Source organism: Zingiber officinale, chromosome 5A, assembly GCF_018446385.1.
Source record: "Zingiber officinale cultivar Zhangliang chromosome 5A, Zo_v1.1, whole genome shotgun sequence".
NCBI lineage: Eukaryota > Viridiplantae > Streptophyta > Magnoliopsida > Zingiberales > Zingiberaceae > Zingiber > Zingiber officinale.
The window spans coordinates 120,219,506-120,243,595 of record NC_055994.1 but is presented as its reverse complement, the minus strand read 5'-3'; the positions used below and the strand labels follow the sequence as shown (position 1 = coordinate 120,243,595).

At 35.1% G+C, this 24,090-nt stretch overlaps 1 protein-coding gene across 3 annotated transcripts; it reads right to left on the bottom strand.

The window, feature by feature from the left end:
* Nucleotides 1-1,019: 1,019 nt before the first annotated feature.
* LOC121981498 (transcription factor DIVARICATA-like) lies at nt 1,020-8,875 on the bottom strand. 3 transcript variants are annotated; one of them, XM_042534057.1, is made up of 7 exons: nt 8,532-8,875; nt 8,018-8,108; nt 5,277-5,425; nt 3,213-3,408; nt 2,778-3,023; nt 2,276-2,689; nt 1,020-1,996 (listed from the first exon to the last, which is right to left on the bottom strand). In XM_042534057.1, the coding sequence occupies exons 5-7, from the start codon at nt 2,966-2,968 to the stop codon at nt 1,630-1,632; spliced, it is 972 nt and encodes a 323-aa protein (XP_042389991.1). In that variant the 5' UTR covers nt 2,969-3,023; nt 3,213-3,408; nt 5,277-5,425; nt 8,018-8,108; nt 8,532-8,875; the 3' UTR covers nt 1,020-1,629. The 3 variants fall into 3 exon arrangements, with proteins under 3 accessions (XP_042389991.1, XP_042389990.1, XP_042389992.1); XM_042534056.1 differs by having other exon boundaries at nt 8,505-8,873; XM_042534058.1 differs by having other exon boundaries at nt 3,237-3,408; nt 8,505-8,873.
* Between the last annotated feature and the right edge of the window lie 15,215 nt (nt 8,876-24,090).

Sequence of the window (24,090 nt, the reverse complement as noted above, 5' to 3'; positions counted from 1 at the left end):
CAATAAATTGGTTAGGTGACTAATTTGATTTTCTTGGACTTGTAGGTACGGATGCATGGACTATTGGATAAGGATGGCGTACGGAGTAAATTTGATTTTTAAAAAACTGATGGCTCCTTTTTAAAGATAAATCAAAAAGGGGCACCAATTAAGCATGAAAAACATATGAATCATGAGGAACAATGAATCAGGGCACTATGCAACGACAAGAGATCAGGGAATATAAACTCTAAAGCGATGGTTCGATTTTTATGTCGAGCACCTCTCAAACACCCGCGGAGCTCAAATTTTTTATATTTCAAGGGCGCCATGTAAATTTTTGATATCACAATAGCACCTTTTAAAATAATCTGCTTCATCCTATAAAAGTTGTATTTCTCTTGTTTATTTTTATAACTTTCGTTCAATAGAATTATATTAAATTTTGAACCCTCTTTAGTTTTTTTTATACTAATAATTTTATTATCTAACATTAATATTATTATATTTTAGTATAATGAGATATATATTATATAAGTTATATCTTTTAATTAATTTTATATGTTTGATAATAATCTTTACTATATATAAAATAGACTCTCGCATGTGAATAAAGTCACAACCTAGAGTCCATTCTCGATCAAGAAAACTTCTGAATTAGATATGCTCTATCCATGACAATCATCAAAACGTTGCTCACTTGTTTCGACCTATCTCATCATTACCAAATGACCTTGTAGATTATATAAAGATGAGGTGTGGGGTGAATGTGCAATGTTTTTTAATACAAAAACATCATGAACTTATATTTCGCACAGAGTATCACAGTCCTTCATTTTATACAAAACATTGTTTATTTCAAAATAAGAAGAAAAAATGTCTAAAACAATGCATCATGGTGCATTGTCTGGGATAAAGCATTTGACTTACTGTTCTCTATTTGATAGAACTGTTTACATGAAAAGAAAGTGGGCACTTTGCACTATTGTATGAATCTACAAAAATTGATGATAAACAGCTATACTTATACTTCAATGGGATAAAAGGGAAGAAAGAAAAATGTGTTTCAAATATATCTATTCTGATAACACGGGTTCATCTGAATCTACCAAGGATAGACATTGAGCTACATAACAGTGATATCTGCAGGAAAGAAAAGGCAAAATGTAAGAGAAATATGAAAGTGTCACAAGCCAAGACAGTGGAATACAGATAAGTCCCAACTCCCAACTTCCAACTAAAGTTAGTGACCACGCTGAGATAAGCAAGCAGTAGTGAAGCCTAAGTTGATTGATAAAGCTTACAAAATTGGTATCACCATTTACAGTCATTCACAGTAACAAAGTAGGAGAGTGGCCTCTGACTCGGCCACAGTGGACCAATTTATAAACATCATCTTTGAGAATGACTTTGCAAGAACCAATAGTGTAGAATGTGATTGCTGAAACTCATTTTGTGGTCGTCATCAGAGTGCAACATTTCTTCACTTCGCACTAACTTTAATTCTTTAATCACATTTCAGCTTGCTGGCAATTAAAGTGACAACGTGTGACACCCATTCAGTCACTCCAAACTTTAACAATGAAGTCCAAATTGGAGTGGCTTAGAGTTCCTGCACAATGTCATTGTGAGGTGCGCAAGCTTCCAACTTCAACTATAAGGAACTTCCACATGATGTGCGTTCATGAATCGACTCCTTGGTGCCGATGAGCTAAACATTCCGTTTGTTTCACCATGTTGATATGAATCGATAATCCATGACGGTGCAGAAGCTGTGGTCGGCTCAGTATTTAGAGTAGACGGCTGTGATATTGGGGGAGGCCTATTATTTGATAGATTCACAGTTGTAATGTCATGAATGCTAGACCTTCTTTTATCTTTGCCACGTGAATTAAGTCTAATGAAGTACTTCTGTGCATGACTCGCCACTTGAGCAGGGGTTCTTGTGATCACAAAATTTCGAGAAATATTTCGCCAATCCCCTTTACCATGTTCTTTGAGACCAAGCAGAAAAAGCCTGCAGAAACAACAACAAAAAAATCTTCTCAGTGCCACCCACAGCTTTCCACAAATCCAACAACATAGAAAGAAAGACAACAAACATGTCAAATGCTCAATCAATATCAAATCGTTGAGATCAAACAAACACACTTTTTGAAGCCTAGAAGTATCATCTAAACTATGCAACAAAATGTCAAGTAGATAGCATGAACTAAGAAAGTGAGAGAATGAAAAGCTGGTCCAATCTAAAACAAGAAGGGTAGATTGTGCAGCAAAAGTTAGTGTTAGGGCTTACTTGTGCTCCGCTTCAGTCCAAGGGACTCCTTTCTTCCTCTCCTGATGGGATGTTCGTCTCTTACCGCCAATTCTGTGTGCATGTTTCAGGCCTTCGAAGCCATGATTTCCCTCCCACTCCAGAGAAAAAGAACGATCATAACCAGGACAAGGAATTCTCCCAGATTCTATCTGCCTCACATCATCCACCAAATCCAGGTAGTGATTTTCCACCTCCCATGGAGTCTTCCCGGGGACAGAAGAAGCCACCATTACCCAGCGGTCAGGGGTCTCTTTGTCGAACCTTGCCAAGGCATCCTCAAAGCGTTTGTTCTCATCCTGGGTCCAAGTGCCAGTTCCTTTGCTACCCTTTCTTTTCTCAGTGACGTACCAATTGCAGCAGGCGTAACGCGGAGTAAGGATTTCCATTCGAGACCTTGGAAGATCAGGAACACAAAACGGAACAGTGAACTTGGATGATTAGAAACGTCTGAGTATCGAGCTAGGAGTCAACAAAACCGCACATTGAGTAACAAAGAAACGGAATACAAAGCAGCTGCCCTGGCGCGTAGAGAGAGTGCAAGATGCCACCTTTTTCCAGATTTCCCGGTTCTCGGAGTGGGAGACCTCTGGAATGGGGAAGATAAAGAGCTGAGGCTGAGCGGAAAGAGACGACCGAGGAGCAGAGGAGGCAGAAATGTGCATTTATGGCCATGGATTGCTTCTTCCACCTGCTTTAATTTATTCCTGCTCAGCCACTGCTGGGAGATCTGCATACAAAGAAAGCTCCTTTTATTATTATTTTTTAAGAGGAAATTTCAAATCTAAGAATTGGTTTGTAGATTATTATGGTTCAATTAAACTAAAGTAAGCTTCCAGTCCAATTTCATCTACAGTGTGAAGGTGATCATTTGTCTGTTAAATTCTATTTTGATTTTGCGAAATTGACAAGAACATACAGATACGAATTGGTCAATAATTACGGGGTGGCTGCTCCATTGCCTGCAGATAAGGGAATTCCACTGAAAAAGCCTTGCCAATCCACTCAAGTACACAACAACATTTCTTCCCAGCTGCGTGCAGTGCCCATAACTTGGTGTCACTATCTTCTTTCTCTTTCATCTGTCCCAAAGCGCCATCTGTGTTCCAAGTGACCTTCAACCATTGGATGAACCAAATGATAATTTTTTAAAATTCTAAATAATAAAATGTGAAGAAAAAAAATTCTTAGCAAATGCAAGAATAAGTAAAATTATAAAGAATAAGAGCGCAAAGGTGGATAACTTAATTTTGTTTAACAAAATCTTACTCAAAGTCCGGTTTATGTATTTAAGTAAAAAAACTGTGATTGAAATTTAAATAAATCTATTAATATTAAATATTAATAAGTCAAATTCACTAAACTTGCTACTATCCAAACCTACTGAATTTGTTCAATATCATGTTCATTTACAGTCCACAAAAATTTAAAACACCTTAAAGTCTTGCTTTAGAACGTTAAGATACCTAAAAAGTTAAAACAGTTGTACAATTCAATGCAGAAACATTACGTTGACTAATATAACAATGAATGCATGTTTTCTGCTCCTTTGTTCGACACTTCGAATCCTAGCAAGAAAAGAGTGTCCTTTATAAACTACGTATGAACTTTGAAATTAAATCTTTGCCCTTCTAAAAGGACAACCTGTAAAAGAAAAGGGATAGTAAATGGGTGGATCCATGCTCTTATTCTTGGGTAGTCTGCAGCATCAACCAATATAACTTATCCGATTTGCAGGATACCATGATGAATCCATAATTTAAAATCTCAAGTCATTTTGTCTAATACAAGCAAAACATCTCGATCCAGCTGCAGACCGACACCAACACAACCGATACCAACACAAGTATGCCTCCGGTGCCAGCACGCCCCAATGTGTCCAGACCCATCGTGCTGGCCGGCAATGCATCAGGACTCATCTTGCTGGCCCAACAATGCGTCCAAACTTATCACGCTGGCTCAGCAACACGTTCGGACTCATCGCAGTTGCCTAACAACAGATCCGGACTCATCGCGCTGGCCCGCTGCTGCTGGGGATAAAATTTTTAACTTATATTTAATTAAATAACTTAAGTTAATAATTTTAATAAATTCCTAACTATATTAAGATAATTTAAAAACCTAATGAAATTATCTCATTATATATATATAATTTTATTTTCAAATATTTAAATTAAATTTTTTATTTTTAGTTAATATATTTTATATTTAAAAAAATATTAAAACTATATCGACACAAAACACTACAGTACCAAAACTATATCATTTCTAAGGATGATGAAAAGTTCAATTAAACCAAGTTAACCGACCAAACTTACCGAAGTTAAAAGTTCGGTTCAATTAATTTGAAATTTTATTTTTTTAGAAATATCAATTTAATCGGTTCAGTTTCGATTTTGAAAATCGAAATTCGATTAAACCGATATTACAAGTTGAACCAAACTATACTAGAACGAAATCAAACCGAATTGAACCAAACAAGAACCAAACTAATATTATGAGTTGAACCGAACTAAACTAGAATCCAACCTAATTAAGCCGGAACCAAACCAAACCAAAAACTTTTGTTATTTTGGTCGAAAACCGAATTAACCAATGTTTTATCAATTTGGTCAGTTCGATTTTTTTGAAAAGTTTGGCAAGTTCGATGACTTCGGAAAAAGTTCAGTTAATTAATCAGTTCGGTCGATTCAGTTTAAACTGATTGCTCACCCCTACTCATTTCAATCTTGAACCGAAACTTCAAAACGACTTAAGATTTTAAACCTTTTGTGAATCCTTAATGTTGAGGGGAAAAGACTAATGATATAGGAACAACCTATCTAGCCACTGTTACTTTGACTGAACAATCACGTTTCCTTTCCTATCATCCATCTCGAGTCCCTCGGCACAATGATACATGTTAGATCCACCAAATCTCAATGCTACTTTTCCGCAAATTAAAGTTGCTTTTAGATGGGCTTGTGAAAAAAAGAAATCATACCTTTAACTATTAATGTTCAGTGGTTCAGGCCATTGGTTGTGACTCAACAGGCTGGAAGATCTTTCACAAGTAGCAGCTGAATTCAATAGGCTAGGTTTCCTTTTCGAGATTGTTGTTTGCAATAACTGATTAATGTAATATCCAAATACCTGCATTCATAAAAAGAGCTTTTGAAGATTCTATAACAATGACCCAAGTAGTTTGTTCTTAAGCATGGTAAAGCCAGGAAGTGTTCACAACCTAGATCCTCATTAGCTAACTAAAGTCTGAAACAATGTTCATAATCAATCACTGAAATAGACCAGCAAAATGTGAATGTATAGGTGAAAAGCAAAATAACCTTGATCCAACACGTTATGGTAGACTAACTCTAGATGCCTGTTCAGCAGTTTTCCTACATACAGAAATGAAAAATGGATGAAACTGGAAAAAAAAATGTTAATTCACACACTCAAGTGCTCGGAATCTTCACTTATGCCCTTCAATGGCAAACACAGGATTTGTGAATTAGAAGGATGATTTACAAATCCTTGCTCCTGTACACGACACTCTGAGTAGACACTTGTCTCAACACTAATTGTAACCGTGAAAAGAATTTAGAAACAGTCATGTCGCATAAATAAATCCACACTTATGTTGGATACTGATATTTATGGATCAGTATCCAGGCATTTCATAGTTCACCAGTTCAGCACAAGGCATAAACACTTTGTAATCCACATAGATGTTGCAATCCCCTGACATGTCAAAGACGGAACAGCAATATCAAACTCCAGTTCCAGGCATTTCCCTCTTGTGTGGACCTACCAATTTCAATCCCTCAGATGTCTCGTTACGGACCTTTGAGCCATCAAAGGTAACCATCTAACTAGCTTGACTACATCAAGTCTTCTATCATAACTCAACTATGTTAAGTCATGAGCTCTGTTGAGTCTTTGTACACTTGATGCACACATCAAAAGGACAAGATAAACCTAACTTAACCTGTTTGCCAAACATATCACAATAGCATGGTCAACCCTGTCAAACCTGACCACTTGGGAGCATCATTGCACTAACACCATCCTCATGAGCCAGCTAACCAATGCTTCCACATTTCCCCCTTTTGAAAACCAAAGCTTCTGTCTCAGCTAGTATCAGCCAAGAGAGGAGCAATACAACTTAGTCCAACCATGGTTTCAGTTGACAATAGCAATCTCTTCATGACAGCTATGTAAAGATAGAAGATTTAATACCATAAGCCTCATCAAGTGTAGAGTGTTGCATCTTATCTACTTCTAAGATACAACCAAATTATTAGTTCAATGGTAGCCAATAAAGGTAAAAAAGTTATAAAAAAAAAAAATAGAAAGAAAAGTAATAGTTGTTGAGAAGAGGTGATCTAACATGAGTTGTTTAATGCAATATAAAATTCACATTAAAATGGTTGTAGATAAAGAGACGAGGTTACAACATCTTTTTTGGTTTGTATATCCACTATTGGAATAATTTAGATATTTCCTTTTGTACCCCTTTTTTTGAAAAAAAAATCAAAAAGTAGCATTGCCAAAATACATACAGTGGATAAAAGTGTAGAATAATAACATATTGCATCAGAATTCTTGGATTTTTCAATAGCCTTAGCATATGGATTCTGTATGTATATCATTTCCGGGACAATCGTAGAGATAATCTTCAACTTTGCATGTTAACTTTGTCACTAACTCTTTATGCTCTGTCTACTCGGAGGTGTGGATTGAAGAAGAAAAGGAATCCAACATGGAAAAAAATCCCCAAGGAAAAGGAAAAGAAAAGATGGGAAAGAAGAGGGAAAGGGAAAAAAAAGAGACAGAAAAAAGTAAATTTGGCGGACTTAGTGTAAGCAACCTCGCAGAACCTCATGGAAATGAGCGAGGTAGTTTGCAGCCATCGCAATCAAGCTTGCAACCACTACGATCGACCTCAAGATCTACATCACAGCCACCACAATCCACCTCGCAGCGCCACTATGAGAGAGATTTGAGCAAGGCCACGGAATTGTCACGAGGAAGGGAAGGAAAGTTCGTTTCATCCGATTTTTGGTTAATGAAAACATGCTAAAAAAATTATCTGCAAACAGATTACAATGGTAAACAAAGGAAGGGATTTTGATTTCATTGCAATCCATCCTTTCTCTCGTCCACACCTCGAAGCAAACAGGCATTAATTTAAAAGTTGAAGTTGGAATCATCGTCATCACTAAGTCGTATACATCACAACATTTTGAGAATGGTTACATGGATCTTATACCTCTAGTGAGCTCTACACAAATCTAAATCACTAATAATATAAATACCTTTTCAATCACGTTAATTACATCAACTATAATTTTCCTTGATCCTCCTCTACCCTTCATATCTTCAACTCTGAGTGATTCAACTTGAGTAACTATAAAGGTTCTAAAACCTATAATATTGGATGTCAAAGCCTAATGCGACCCTCGATGTTTTTTTTTTCATTTAGACTTGGTTGGCAATGATGATTTTATCTAACATGTCAAATCATATAAGCATTTACCCTACCGACCCTCCTATTTCAGTCAAATACTTTATTTATCAAATCAACCAATATAAGTATCCATGTACCACTCATTAATATTCAGTAGCCAATTGAAAGAAAAGTGAGCACTAACAGAAAAAGGGCTGATTGAACAGATTTAGCTCCTCATAACAACTTTTCAAGACATGAAAATGACTTAGTTATCTTACTGAGAAGGCAAATACCTATCAAGATGACATTCAGATAGTCCATGAAGATACTTGAGATATGCTCAAATTTGTTTGGATGAACTATCATCAGCAATGGGCTTGATTCCTGTGAGTTTGCCTTTTCAGTTCATATGCAATAATAACATGTCATTGTAAAAAAAAAAAAATTGGTAAAGAGAAAAGATCTCATTTTTTGTTATTGCAATGGAACACGTTCAATACTCCAGTGAAATGTAGCATGTTGAATAAACCACAGAAAGTTCTTTCTCCTGTAGTCTGATAGACAAGCTAAAGTTTCTTTTGCATCTAGTCATGGTTCTGGCAAAAACTTTACATTGCCAAAATTGGATAACCGACTTTGATGCTTACATTTCTACGCAGTAACAGATCTAGTGCTACACAAGTAGTAGCACATCGCAGTGAAATAAAACATAAAACAGATGAAGATTTTGATTTACAAGAAATATGTATGTATGTATGTATGTGTGTGAAGATGCCATACAGCAATGAGGAAAATGATGATACAAACTTTGGGCAGAGAACAATTTCTTTCAGAACAGATAGCCGTGTTCCACTGGGTGTTGCCTTTTTCACTCTTTCTCTCTGAAAGTCCCATCTTTAAGCAACTCGGGCACAACACAGCTATTGTGAATCAAGTAGGTGCGATTCAAAGATGCACCAAGGAATGGAGGAGCTTCGGCACCCGGTCAAGTTTTCAAGTACAGAAGGCAAAGATACGGAAACAAGAAGGGAAGAGAGAGAAGTATTCAGCCTGGTGCAGGAGCTGCACAAGACTACGAGGGCCTGGCCGTGATAGAGAGTCTGGGAAGAGCCGTGAGCCGAATGACGGCGGCAGCGCCCAGCGGGAAGGCGTGGAGGGTTTCAATCGCATGGGGTTGGGTCAGAGGTGACAACCTCGGCCATGCCGCCAGGGTCCGGCCCAGCGCACATGGTTTGAGTTTGATCTGGCCCATATTAGATCAAATTTAATAATATTTAATAAAAAAAATATTTAAATTTTATAAAAAAGAATGACTGGTTAACAAATTTTAAGTGGAAATTGACTAAATCTTTGCATTCTTCTGAAAAAAATATTCTTACATCTTGTATGTAAATTTTTTTTTACTTCAATTTCCTTTTTAACTCCCCAATATATACTAATTTATTTAATTATCATCAATTTTTTATATACAAAAAATTTAAAATAAAGTATAATTCCTAATAAATTCAGTACATTTAAAATAGAATTTAGTATATTTTCTATCAAATTAAGTAGGTTCTTTTTTCATTTGATCAATCGATTGAAGCTCATACCAATCGATTAACTTAAGCTAATTGATTAACTCAATCGATTCGGTCTAATCTAATCGATTAGTATGACTCTCAATCGATTGATTAGTGGAAAAAAATCATATTTTATTAGATATAAAATATACTTGATTTTAGTTAAATGATACTAAATTTAGAAAGAATTATACCTTATTTTAGATTTTTTGTACTTATAAAAAATAATGAGGATTTATTTCTGTTCTCTCACGATAAATCGATCGATTGCTGATTGATTCCCAATCAATCGGAGTTATCTAATAGATAGAAAATATATTAGATTATAGTTAAATGATGCTGAATTTAGGGAAATTATATATCATTTTAATTTTTTTTTCAAAATGTGGGTAATAAGGTAAATCGGTGTGTATTAGGAAGTTGAAATGGAGTTAAACTTGCTATTAGGGATTTTAGAACAATTTAGTGAAAATTAAATTTTACCATTAAAATAATTTAATGTAATAAAATTAATAATATAAATGAAAAAATATATTAAAAAATTAAAACCTAGTAAATTTTTATATCCAATACTTTTGATTATATTTAATTCTAAATCAATAAAAAAATGGGTAGTTACACTACAAAATTTATTAGGTTTACTAATGAAATATACTAACGAAATATCATTTTGTCGATTTATTTTTCGATATTACTGACGGAATTTACCTTCCGTCAGTAATAATATTGATTTACGAAAGTAATAATATTGATATTACTGACGGAATTTACCTTCTCTCACATGTGTGTTTCTTGTCTCCAACAATGATTTTCTCCGGTGATCTTCATGTAATCTCTCCTTCCCTACTTTTTTTTTTCACCTTTTCCTGATCTCCGATGGGTGGCGGCATTTTCGACTGCCAACACACGGCTAATGGCATTTCTGGCTGCCAACATGCGCCAGGTGCTAGAGGATGTGCAGGCCGCCAACCGCATACTGGCGGATTTGTCGGCTACCATCATGAGGCCAACGACTGTGTCGGCCGCTAGAATGAGGTCGGCAACTGCTGGCAGACTGGTCGGCCGTCAACTCGCCTTGTCGCAAGCTCACGACTACAAGCTCAGTTCGCCACATACTCTTTTGTTATGTTTGTTTGTGATTAAATTTCATTATTTTTTTATTTTTGTGTAGTATACTGCATTTGCTGCACTTTTCTAGCTAGACTATTTTTTTCAGGTATAATTTAATAAACAGTAAATATATGTTATTTTACATGATTGAATTCAAATGTACTCTAAAAGATAGTATTGTTTGTTATTTGTCTAATCTAAAATCTATGCTTTTTGTGATTTAGGTTGATAGATACTGCAAGTTCAATATATGGAAAAATAATCTAGGTTTCTTGTGGTTTCTTAAGTTGAATGTTCAATAGAAAGTGAATATTATGTCTGATCTAATATATTAGATTGTTAAATGGAAACTAGTCACACTATATTATGTTTGATCGCTTTATGTAAGCCTAAATCAAATTGTACAAGTTTAATAGTGTTTTAAATTGTATTATCGTAGATGACAATATCTATGAACAAAGTTTGAATGTACAATTAATTAGAAAATGAATTTATTAGAGATAATTTTATTGCTAAAGTTGAAAAGTTTATGAACTTTGATAAGAGTCATCTAGAATGTATGAATGGTGTCGAGTTACGGTGTTCGTATAATCATTCGAAATGTAGAAATAAAGCCTTCTGTGATGAGGATATCATAAAAGTACATATATGTAGAAATGGTTTTGTGCCAAATTATTACAATTGGTACTATCATGGAGAACCTTATTTGTATGAACTAATTAAGTCTTTTGATGGTTTGTCATCTGGCACAACTTTACTGCGCCTGAATCATCAACTAATGATGTTCCAATGCAATTAATGGTTCACAATGTGATGAATGCTGCAATTGATTATTCCAATATAGATGAAATACCAACACCTGAATATTAATAACTATATGAAATATTAAAAATTAGTGAAAGAGAAGTGTGGACAAACATTTCCTCTTGTCATTCTCAACTATCAATTACTGCAAGGTTATTAAATATGAAAGCATAATATCATTTTTCAAAAAGACGTTATGATGACATATCAATTGATGTTAGAGTTGCTTCCTGCTGATAACATAATGACTGATAGTTTTTATAGTATAAGGAAATTGGTTAGAGGTTTAGGTTTGCTTATAGAGAAGATTGATTGTTGTATAAACAATTGCATGATATTTTAGAATGAAGACAACGATTTGAGTGAATGCAAAATTTGTACTCACCCTCATTATAAGCATCATACTCACATACCAGGGAAAAAAAGGAAAAATATTGCTTGGAAAGTGATGTATTAGTTTCCTTTAACTGCTAGACTTTAACGCTTGTATGCATTTCCCACTACAGCTTGCCATATGATGTGGCATCATGAACATGAGCACGAAGGAGATATTATGTGTCATCCTTGTGATTCCCTTGAATGGAAACATCATGATACTTTATTTCCTTCCTTTGCAATTGAACTATATAATGTGAGATTAAGACTTTTTCCAGATGGATTTAAACCATTTGGTTAGTCAGGACAATAATATATTGGTGCAGATTGCACTAATAATCAGGTTTTATTGTATGACAAATAGGTTAAAGTTAGACGTGTTGTTTGTCTAGCCTTTTACCAAATGTGCAGGATTTGATGGGTCTAGAGGACCGAAACACCAGACTGAAGTCTAGCTAGGTTGATAGATGGCATGAAATTCAGATTGGATGAGATATGGCAAACGGAAGTTTAGCTAGGTTGATAGCTGACATGAAATCAAGATTAGTTAAGATCTAGTAGAAGGAAGTCCAGTTGAGTTGACAACTGGTTGAAATCCAAATTGGTTGAGATTTGGTAGGAAGTTTTAGTAGGTCAAGGGACCTAACATCAAGGAAGTCTGTGATTGGTAAGTGGAGGTAAGTAACTGGAGGAGAGATCTAGTGAGGGCCCGATTGAGGGAACAGTGGGTATCGGTCTGACCTAAAGTTTCAATAAAATTTAAAGTCAGGAACGAACAATTCGAAGGCTATCAAAACTTATTCTTTATATATTGTTGTCTATACTAACTCTTTTTTGCAGAAAAAATTGAGCTAGAAAAAAATGTGGTATAGGGCACCGAAAATTACTCCAAGCACCTTAGTAAGCTTCACAAAGGGAGCACCCCCGGGTGGGTGCTTGGCTAGGCACCCGGGCGGTCCTGGTGCCCGGAGGTACTCCAAGTGCCCGGACAAGGGAAATTTCATCCGAAAGCTGAGTTGGAGCGTGACGATTGGTCAACCCACGTCAGTGGTCTAAGCGTTTAGAGGGGGTCCGGGCACCCGGACGTGGATAAACTTCGAGGATGAAGTTTCGACAAGAGCTCCCACGTCAGCACACTCCAGGTGTCCGGGAGGGGATCTAAACGCCCAGATGGGGTTATAAAAGCAGCCTTCAGACAACAGCTTCAACACAACATTCTCTACAACTTTCATACTCACACACTACTCCTAAAAGACCTCCGGGATACCAAAAAGCTACTCCGACAAACTACGCTTACCCTTTCTACTTTGTATTGTCGGCATACTTTTATTTCCTGCAATTTGTACTTAATCTTTGTATTCATCAATTGTGATTATAGTGATTGCCCAACGAAAGCACTCAGCGTTTATGGACTTTGGAGTAGGAGTTGTCGAAGGCTCCGAACCAAGTAAAAACTACTGTGTTAGTGTTTTAAGTTTGTTTGTTTTCCATTGCATATTCTCATGATTTCCAAAAAAGCGACAGACACTATTCACCCTCCTCTAGCATCTTTATGACCCTACATAATATTCATCTTGGTCAGTTATATTAATACCGTAAATTTACCATCATATGGATGCGCATAAAAGATAAATTTATGCTTCTTACTATACTAATTTCTATTCCAATTAATCTCAAATAGAAAATTGATGTTTTCTTACAACCTCTGATTGCCGAGTTGAATGAACTATGAAATGTAGGGTTGATTACTTATGATGTTGCAAGTAAAACTAATTTTAGATTACATGTTGCATTATTATGGATGATCAGTAATTTTCCATCAAACTCAATTCTGTCGAAATAGAGCACAGCTGGTAAATTAGCATGCTCATACTACATGATAGATTTTGATACATTTTCATTACCTTCTAGTGGAAAGGTATCTTGGTTTGATAATCATCATAAATTTTTACTTGTTGATCACTTTTTCAGGCAAAATAAAAAAAAATCTAAAGAATGTTATAGTCTAAAAACCTCCTCCAACAGTCCATGTTTCAGGTGAAGAAATTATTGAACAAATAAATAGTTATGGATTTCTATCAGTATCTCAACCTAGTTCCGTTGAGTTAAATAAGTATATTATTAGGATATACAAGTGTGGTCGGAAGAAAAAGAGTATTTTTGGGGAATTGTCGTATTGAAAGTATCTATTTATTCGATATAATTTAGATGTCATGCATATTGGAAAAAAAAATTCTTCGATAATATTTTCAACACTATGATGAACGTGCTTGAAATTAAGAACTAAAGATGCTATAAAATCATGTGAGGAATGAAAAGAACTAGTCAATAGACCAAAGTTGCATTAGGATAAAACAACCAATAGATTTCCAAAGGCTTGTTATACATTGGACAAAGATGATAAACAAGTTTTATATAATTGGTTGAAAGAAATCAAATTTTTTGATGGGTATGCCTCAAATATGGTTCGATGTGTGGATATGAATAGGTTAAAGATGTTTGAAATGAAGAGTCATGATTGTCATATATTCATGCAAACACTTATTCAATAGCTTTTCATAATTTACTTCCTCATAATGTTTTGTCAACACTCATAAAATTTAGTTTATTTTTTAGAGATTTGACAGTGAGGTGTATTATGATGGATGATATGTTTCGGCTAGAAACGGACATTCCTTTCATACTATGTAAGTTGTAGTGCATATTTTCATTCAGTAATCGCATAGGTTTTACTCTTATACTCATTTTCGATTTCTTCCTTTGTATTGTGGTGAGCGTCGCAGCCTCATTCTTGGTTCCTTTGCTTTTGTTGGCGTAAAAAAAATAAATTGTTGGTATTTCTTTTGTACTAATTTTTAAAATATATAAATATATATATATATATATATATTTGATGACAATAATTAATGAGTGAGTTCCAATGAGTCCCGCTCCTTTAGATTTAATATTTTCGAGATACAAAGAAGAACTTGAAACGAGAGCTATGATTGTGATTGGATAGCGTTGTGTAAGGGTGCAAACGAATCGAATCGAGTCGAATATATAGAAAAAATATAAATCTCGAATTCGGCTCGAAATAGGTATATTTGAGTTCGAGCTCGATTCAAAGCTCGAAAAATTTAAAATGTCTGATTCGAGTTCGGTTCAAATTAGGGCTTGGATTCGAGTTCGGCTCGAAATATTCAAACATGTTCGCGAACTATTCAAATTATTGATCGAAAATAGGCTCGAAATTTATTTATTTAATATATATTTAACTTATATTAATCAATATTAATACTCACGAGTGGCTCGCGAACAGTTCGAATAATATAATTTGAGCTCGAGTTCGGCTCGAAAAAAAGTTCGAACATGTTCGAGTTCGGCTCGAATTCAATAAATTCGAATACGAATCGAACATTTTTCGAGCCGGCTCGATTCGTTTGCAGCCCTAGCGTTGTGGCCTCTACGGATTGAGGCCAGATCCTCTGGTCCAGGATCTCCTAGACCTTAATAGACCCTTCAAATTCATTGGGGGTGAACTAGACACATCTATTAAATAGGTGAGGTCCAGTGCACCCCTACCAATAAATAGACAAGGGTCCAAGACTGTGTAGGTGCAGCGAAGGCCGACAAGAGGGGGATGAATTGCTGAAAATAAAAAATAAATTATACCCTCCTCGGATTTCAACTCAGAAAAGCAATAGTGAAATAATAACAAATAAAGAAATAGAAATTAAGCAGAAGACAGAAATTTAACTTGGTTACAACCAAGAGGGTTGTTAATCCAGGGCAATAACAAAAGTGCAGTAGAAGATCTCCTTTTGCTGAAGGCGGAGAAGCCTTTTACACTTTGAAGCTTAGAACTATTGCTAGGAAAGACTATACAATTGATTGCTTGAATTGTTGTTCTATTTCCTAGCTCCAGGGGCCTTTATATAGCTCCAGGAAAGTCTATTCCGAGGGTCCAAGGCGCCTCCAACAAGGTTCAAGGCGCCTCCAGCTCGATCAGTGGATAAAACTCTATCCGCAGCGAAAACGGTCATTTTGACCAGTCCAAGGCACCTCCAACAAGACTAGAGGCGCCTCCAAGCCTGATGGAGGCGCCTCCAAGCTGGCTGGCAGCATTTCCAGCTTACTTGCTTCAGCTTCCGACGCTCCGTTCTTTTTGGTGATTTCGGCCAACCGAAATAGGGTTCACCCGAACCCAATTTTCGGTCTTCTCCTTGAGCAGCCTTCCTCCCTAGCTTAACATCCCTCGAACGCCACGCACGTTCTTCTCGCCCACCGGTGTACTCTTCTACAGCTCTCTCGTCCTTCGGACGCACCGAGCCCGTCGGCTCCCTTCCCGTGACGTTCTTCTCGCTAGCTGCGTCTTCCGCTCGACTACCTGCTCTCCTAAGTTCCTGCACACTTAGACACAGGGATCAAACACAAAGCAGGACCTAACCCACTTAGTTGATCACATCACAACTACCACGGGGTTCAACAATATCCCTCTTTTTGATGTGCATCAACCCAAGTTCAAGTTAGGATTAAAACAGACACAAAAAGTAATTTTAAAGAAAAATTACTAAACTAGCATGTTAAGTATAAGTTTTGCAATAAGTAAAATTGCAACAGAATTTAGGAAAAAAATATACTAAAAAGTTGTAAATTTCCTAACTCCCCTTAACTCCCCCTAAACTTATATTTTTCTCTCCCCCTTTGATCACAGCAAAAACGGGGTGATAAATCAAAAATATATTAGGAAATATTTAACTTTAGACAAGAAAAAAAAATGATTTCAAGTCAAATAAAATTTTGAATTTTCCAAAAATTTTCAAGTAAAAATGAATTTAAAAAAAAATAATTCTAAGTAAAAATGATTTTTAGAAATTTCCAAACATGTTTGAAAACTTTCAAAGCATTATTTAATTTTTGTTTAATGCTTTTTCAGAAAGTTAATTAAATATTTTCTTTAATATTAGCTTCCAGGTCGTGGCGAGACACTAGACCTTCTTGGTTATTGGAGCAACAACCATTTCCTAAGACAAAGCTTCCATAAAGAAATTTAATGTTTAATTTTCTCACTGTAAACTTTTAACTTAAAAGAGAAATTTAAACTAGCAAAGATTTTGGAACTCAATAAAGGTTCCTTCCCACAGGATTAGTCAAATATTTAGGGGGTACATAATTCTTGGGCACTTTTCTAAGTTGACCCTGATGGTTTCTAATGTATCAATTTAATCTACCATAAATCCTTAGTTTTGATTTTGGAAATCTGTTTAAGCATGCTCTATTTTTCAATTCTTCAATTTCCTTTTTCAATTTTGCATTCTCTAATTTCAAATTGTCATTTTCATTTTCTAATTTATCTAATTCTTTCGAAAGTGTTTTAATAAAGTGAAAAGACTGAGTCGGGATTAGATTACGTACCTTACTTACCTGACTTGGTGAGGCTCCCCCTTCACTGCAGCTTTCCTCTTCTGATGTTCCTCCCCCTTCTTCTATGCTCATCTCTGAGCTTGACTCTTCTTCAATCTGATAGTTAGTCATAAGCGCTAACCCTGAGAAGGCTTCGATGTCTGATTTGAAGGATGACAAATCTGACCAGGTTACCTTCAGGTTCTTGTGCTTGGAGGATTTCGGATTCTTGTACTTTACCTTTTCTTTTTCTTTCTGCTTGTTTTTTAATTTCGGGCAGTCATCCTTGATGTGTCCTTCTTCGTTGCAGTTGTAGCAACGAACCATTCTTCTTTTTTGTTCATACTTCTGCGATTTAAATTTGTTAGATTTAAAAAATTTATTAAATCGTCTTACCATTAACGCAGCTTCGGATTCGTCGATCGAGGCTTCGGAGTCAGAATTATTTGTCCTTGCCTTCAAGGTAATGTTCTGACTTGCTTTCTCTACTCCATTGGACTCTGCAACTCAAGATTCGTGAAGTTCAAAAGTGGAAAACAGATTTTCTAATGTACTCTCCTCGAAGTTCTTAGAGATGTAGTACGCATCTACTAAGGAGGCTCATTCGGGAGTTCTCGGGAAGGCGTTGAGCGTGTACCGAATCGAGTCTCGGTTCGTTACTTCTTCTCCAAGGTTGTTGAGTTGCGTAATCAGCTCTTTGATCCTCGCTTGGAGTTGCGCTACCTTCTCGCCTTGGTTCATCCGGAGGTTCGTCAACTGGGTCCGGAGGATGTCGCGCCTCGCTAGCTTTGCTTCGGAGGTACCTTCGTGAAGCTCCAGGAATTTTTCCCAGAGATCTTTCGTGGAGTCGTAGCTTCTGATCCTATTTACCTCCTGAAGTGGCAAAACGCTGAGCAGGTGGAATTCCGTCTTTCCGTTGGCCATGAACTCGGCCTGCTCCTTCTTCGTCCAGTTGTACTCTTCTTTGTCTTTTGACACTTCATATCCATATTTCATTATTAATAATACATCAAATTCATTTTTAAAGAATACCTCTATTTTTCGCTTCCACGTAGCGAAATTTCCGTCGAACTTCGGGGAATGGATGTTCACTCCGACCATCGTCTTGATCGTAGTGCTTCAGTTGGCGGTTAGTCCTTCTGAGGCGATCGAGGTCTGATACCAATTGTAGGTGCAGCGGAGGCCGGCAAGAGGGGGGTGAATTGCTGAAAATAAAAAATAAACTATACCCTCCTCGGATTTCAACTCAGAAAAGCAATAGTGAAATAATAACAAATAAAGAAATAGAAATTAAGCAGAAGACAGAAATTTAATCTGGTTACAACCAAGAGGGTTGTTAATCCAGGGCAGTAACAAAAGTGGAGTAGAAGATCTCCTTTTATTGAAGGCAGAGAAGCCTTTTATACTTTGAAGCTTAGAACTATTGTTAGGAAAGACTATACAATTGATTGCTTGAGTTGTTGTTCTATTTCCTAGCTTCAGGGGCCTTTATATAGCTCCTGGAAAGTCTATCTCGAGGGTCCAAGGCGCCCCCAACAAGGTTTAAGGCACCTCCAGCTCGGTCAGCGGATAAAACTCTATCCGCAGCGAAAACGATCATTTTGACCAGTCCGAGGTGCCTCCAACAAGACTGGAGGCGCCTTCAAGCTGGAGGCCCCTCCAAGCCTGATGGAGGCGCCTCCAAGCTAGCTGGCAGCATTTCTAGCTTACTTGCTTTAGCTTCCGACGTTCCGTTCTTTTGGGTGATTTCGGCCAACCGAAATAGGGCTCACCCGAACCCAATTTCCGGCCTTCTCCTCGAGCAGTCTTCCTCCTCGGCTTAACACCCCTCGAACGCCGTGCACGTTCTTCTCGCCCACCGGTGTACTCTTCCGTAGCTCTCTCGTCCTTCGGACGCACCGAGCCCGTCGGCTTTCTTCCCGTGCCGTCCTTCTTGCTAGCTGCTTCTTCCGCTTACTTCCTGCGCTCCTAAGTTCCTGCACACTTAGACACAGGGATCAAACACAAAACAGGACCTAATCCACTTGATTGATCACATCAAAACTACTACGGGGTTCAACAGATTGATCCAGAGATCCCTGTGCCTACGGCGGAATTCGACCTGCATAAATATTTTTCATTTTTTTTTCTTGATTCGTTTTTTTTTATTGGATTTATAATTTAAATGATTTGTTAAACCCATACAATGCCATAGATTTGGTAGACTCGTGATCTTGTCTTATCACATCACTATTTTTTTTTTGAAAAAAAAGTTAATGTTTTTACATAAGGATTTATTTATTATGCCGAAGCAAATATTGTCGTTCGATCAACCAGCTCTAAAATTGTAAGAGGATAATGAAAGTCATAATAATTAATAGCTTGGCTTTAATTGACACGCATATTAGTTTTTGTTCTCATTAATATCATTCATTCCTTTTTTTTTATTATTGTTTTTGTTTTAAAATAATGTGGTATACAATTTAGAAGTATTTTTTTTAAAAAAAAATGTTAGGCGCTAGCGACATGGTGGCGGAGAAACCATCTATCTTTTGACCTTATATCATATAATCTTTAATAAATTTGAGATTGTTAGTAGGAACGAAGGCAATATGATAAATAAAGAGATTTCATCCATTAAAAAAACTAAAGTATTAAAGTTATTTAAGTTATAGGTGCAATTGTAATTACCTAAATCTCAGATACTCAATTTATAGAATGGACTATAGTCGTCTTATGGAAGCAATAAAAAACACTCTCAAAAGTGTCTATCACAATCTTAACTCGACTGAACAATATAAGTTTAACAGAGTATGGCTTCATGCAGAGACAAATCTAAGAAAAATGGCATAGATATTTGTAATCTACAACTTGCTTCAAAGAAAATTGATGGTGGATTCTTTCTTTCTTTATTTTTTTCATTTTATTTTGGTATTTAACTCACTCCTTTCACACCTAAAATCTAATTCAATCTATCTCTAATTCTTGGATCCGTCTCTGCCTAGTATTATAGGATTCCGCCGACAGAGATAAAGGATATCACCCCTTGTTCCGTGCATAAATCACCCTCTTTTCTTGCGTTCTTCTGTTCATATATTTCTATTATTTTATTTTTCTTTTTAAACACGTTAATAACCATTGGAGAGGGAACTCAATAACTTATACAAGTACTCCAACACCGACAAGAGAGCTATAGTGGAGCGGAGTTTAAGGTATATCTCATTCATTTTATATCTTAAATAAAAGTGAATATATAAATAGTTATTTTTTTCTATTGTAGCGATCATTCACTTGGGACCTAGTGATAAGTTGGAAATAAAGAGAGTTTTCAAGAAAAAAATGTGACAATCACATTCGCCATATACATCATGCAAAGACAAGGGGGAAAACCATCATTTATCACTGAGGAAAATAGGACTAGGATCTCTAATTTTTTGGCAACCGAGGAGTGTAAACAAAGGAGTCACCAGAATAAAACAAATCAATCTTTTAATTCTGGAGATATGTCTGCGACATATGCAAGAGACTCTATCAATACGATGAGTATAGACGCAAATTAATAATTTTTAACTCTCAAACCATTTTCTTAATCTATTTCACACTATTTCATTATTTCAAATCATCTTTTTTAGACAAAAAAAATGGAAAAGGAGACTGCATTTATAGATACTTTCTCCTGCACCTTTTAGAAAAAGGATAAAACTTGGAGCGGGGAGAGAGCTAAAGCAATCGAGGTTTGGATAAATTTTGGATCTTAATTTATAACTTATACTCTATTAGTTATGTACCTTCTCTAACTTTATATTCTTACGTTCTTAAAATATTATTATTGTAAATTTATTTTAAGTTTTTTATTATAATACAGGACCAATATGATGAGCTAGAGGTAGTACAGAGATGTTCAGATGATGCTAGTGATAATATTGAGGGGTCTAAGGTGTCTATTGGTAATGATTTGGATTTATGGCTACAGGCGAATGAGGGACTAAAAGGGGGAGAAAGAATATTGGGAGTGAATTTTTTTAGCAGAACCTATAAAGTTACTTGTGCATCTTCTTCCTCCTCACTAGCAATAAGAACCCATATGCATAACTTGACTGAAGAGGTTACTCATTTGAAGGGCATTATATTGGAAAGAGATCAAGAAATGAGATAAATGCATTGACAACAGGATTTGATTTTGTGACATGTTTAGTTAGGTTTTGCTCTAAGTCAGATTCATCCTGATTTCGATGATGATGATGGTAATGGTGGTGATGATTCTTCATGAATTTGTATTGTATGAGTATTTATTATTTGATTGAGTTTGTTTTATATATATATATATATATATATATATATATATATATATATGTTTTTAATATTGTTAATTTGTTTCGAATAGGAATGGTAAATCCATATTGAAGGAAGTAAGTCTTTACCTATTAAGTTTTATGCTAGGATTTTTTTTGCATATCATGTTATAGGAGGTCGGATCCTATGGACCGCTTTTTACAGTTCAGAGGATGGTCTCTTTGCATGTATTGGTGGGGGATAAATGGTCTCCACCAATTTTACAAGTGGAGGTCATCCATCTCATTAATGTATGCAAAGGGACCATTCGGTCTAAAGGATCTCCTCTGCATGTTATAGTTGCTTCTATGCTTCTATTTTACCTTGAAACTTTGCATGTTATACCATGTGTTTGCATATTTTTGACTTGGCTACTACTAATTCATGCAAAGATCTATATATATATATATATATATATATATATATATATACACAGATTTGTTATCCTCACAGTGCGTGACTGTGTGCGCGCGCAGGATAATAACTGTTTTTATTTTTTTTTTAATTTATGAATTAAAAAATAATTGAAAAAAAAATAAATAATAAAATATTTTTTTAAGAGTTTATTTCTAGGGTTCAGGCTTTGGTTATAGTGTTAAAGATATTTTTTTTTTAGATTTTACCTATGGGGTTTAGGCTTCCCAATTAGGTTATAGTATTTGGTTTTTAAAAAAAATTAAAATAAAATTATTTTAAGTATTTATTGAGTATTGTAATATGTTAAGGGGATATATTAATGTATTAGAAATTTATATAAGGAAATGTGAAATTTTTTAATTATTTTTTAATTTAAAAACTAATAAAAAAATAAAAAAAACGCCGATTGATATGCTGCGCGCGCACAGTCGTAAAACCAAATATTATAACCTAATTAGGAAGCTTAAACCCCATAGGTAAAATCTAAAAAAAAAAAAACTTTAATACTATAACCAAATCCTGAACCCTAGAAATAAACTCTTAAAAAAATATTTTATATTTTATTTTTTTTTCAATTATTTTTTAATTCATAAATTAAAAAAATAAATAAAAACAGTTGTTATCCTGCACGGCGCTCACAGTGCGCACTGTGGCGTCGCGCAGGATAATAAATCTGTATATATATATATATATATATATATATATATATATATATATATATATATATGTTAGATGTAAATATCATTGATATATTAGATATTTTTTTTATAAATGTTACTTATTATTTATTTGTAATTTGATAAGGAAAATAGGAAGATGAAGGAAGCTCCTGCGGCAGAACGATTTGTATTTTTTTTTTTCCTTTAGATGACTTGTTAGACTTGTTGTTTGGATATTTTGATTTGTTGTTGAACTTTGATATGTTACATGACTTGTAGGTGTAGTTGTTATGGGTATGATAGTTTCAAATTGAACTTCGTTTTGGATGACTTCTTTGATTGTTAAATTGTAGGATGTGTTAGAAATGTTAAATTGTAGGATGGGTTGAATGTTAATATTGTATGATGTGTATAAGATGTTAGTTGTTATGGATATGATGTGTTGAATGTTGTTTAATTGTGTATGAATATGATGTGTTTCGTTTTAGAAGACTTCTTGGAATGTTAATAGGATGTGTTGAAAATGAAAATTGTAAGATGTGTTTGATATGTTTAACTGTAGGATGTACGTGTTAGACGATTATGATATGTTGTATGTTTGATACATGATATGTAAACTTGTAAACATGCTAAATGCACAAACAATGTGAAAATTTTTAATTTTTGTGATTAAATTTGTGATAAAATTATTTTTGTCGCAAACTTAAGTTTATCGTAAATCTGGATTCGTTCGTAGATTTGGGACGAACCGGATTCGTCAAAGATTTGGGACGAAAATATATTTTTGTTGCAAATCTACGATAAAAAGGGGATTTTTCAGCTCGCTTCTTCGTAAATATGCAACGTTTTTAGCGACGAAAAATAATTCGTCGCTAATCTTCGACGAAAATATATGTTTGTCGCAAATTTGAGATAATGAAATTTGCGATGAATTAATTGTCGTCGCATATTTGCAATGAAAACTACGATGAAAATTAAATTTGTAGTAAAATTTGCGACAAATTTTCACAATTTCATCGCAAAATTTGTTGACAACGGATTGACGATAAATTTATTTTTGTCGTAAATTTTATACGATGATTTTTTTTAAAAAAAATCATCACAAAATTTATCCTAGAATACCTATTTTTTTTAGTAATTGGATCATAAAATGAACGATGGAAATCCGAAGGAGGTACTTTTTGCGAATCTTCCTCGGCGTCTTCTACAACTTGTGGAGAATTTATGGGCCCAAAATATTAATTATGAGGATGAGTTAGCGATTTAACTTGATATTTGAATATTTGATAGCGTCTGACTTCATCAGCAAACATTGTGTTTATTGTAATATGACCATTTTAATATCGGCAGTCAAATTAAATATCTACTTAACCCTTTAAATTAAATTCTAATTTAATTTTATGCTATTGCTTTCCTAGTTGTCATTAAATTAGGCAAATTAATCAGATGAAATAATTAGCCTTAACAGTCAAATAAGTAGGGTGCTATGACGTCAATGGTTTTGTAGCGAAATGGCTGATATATATTAACGTGTAGACCAATTCAGATGATTGAACTTAAACTTGTATTTTATATATTATAGTTGCCCGCGTAACATTGTCAAATTAGCAGTTGAGAGTTCTCTTTCATCTTTGCTTACTCAAGCAATCTAAATTAATAGACTTTAATAGACAATTTATTCTGAGAAAAAATTGGGTTTAATTCAGATCTTTAAAAAATCAATGCAATATGTGGGAGAGTATT

What these genes read in the sequence shown, in the direction of transcription:
- LOC121981498 (XM_042534057.1), bottom strand. Translation starts at nt 2,968, where the DNA reads ATGGCCATAAATGCACATTTCTGCCTCCTCTGCTCCTCGGTCGTCTCT. An exon ending in CCGTTTCTTTGTTACTCAAT is followed by an intron (nt 2,690 to 2,777) that starts GTGCGGTTTTGT and finishes TGATCTTCCAAG; the next exon opens with GTCTCGAATGGAAATCCTTA. An exon ending in TGGACTGAAGCGGAGCACAA is followed by an intron (nt 1,997 to 2,275) that starts GTAAGCCCTAAC and finishes TTGTTTCTGCAG; the next exon opens with GCTTTTTCTGCTTGGTCTCA.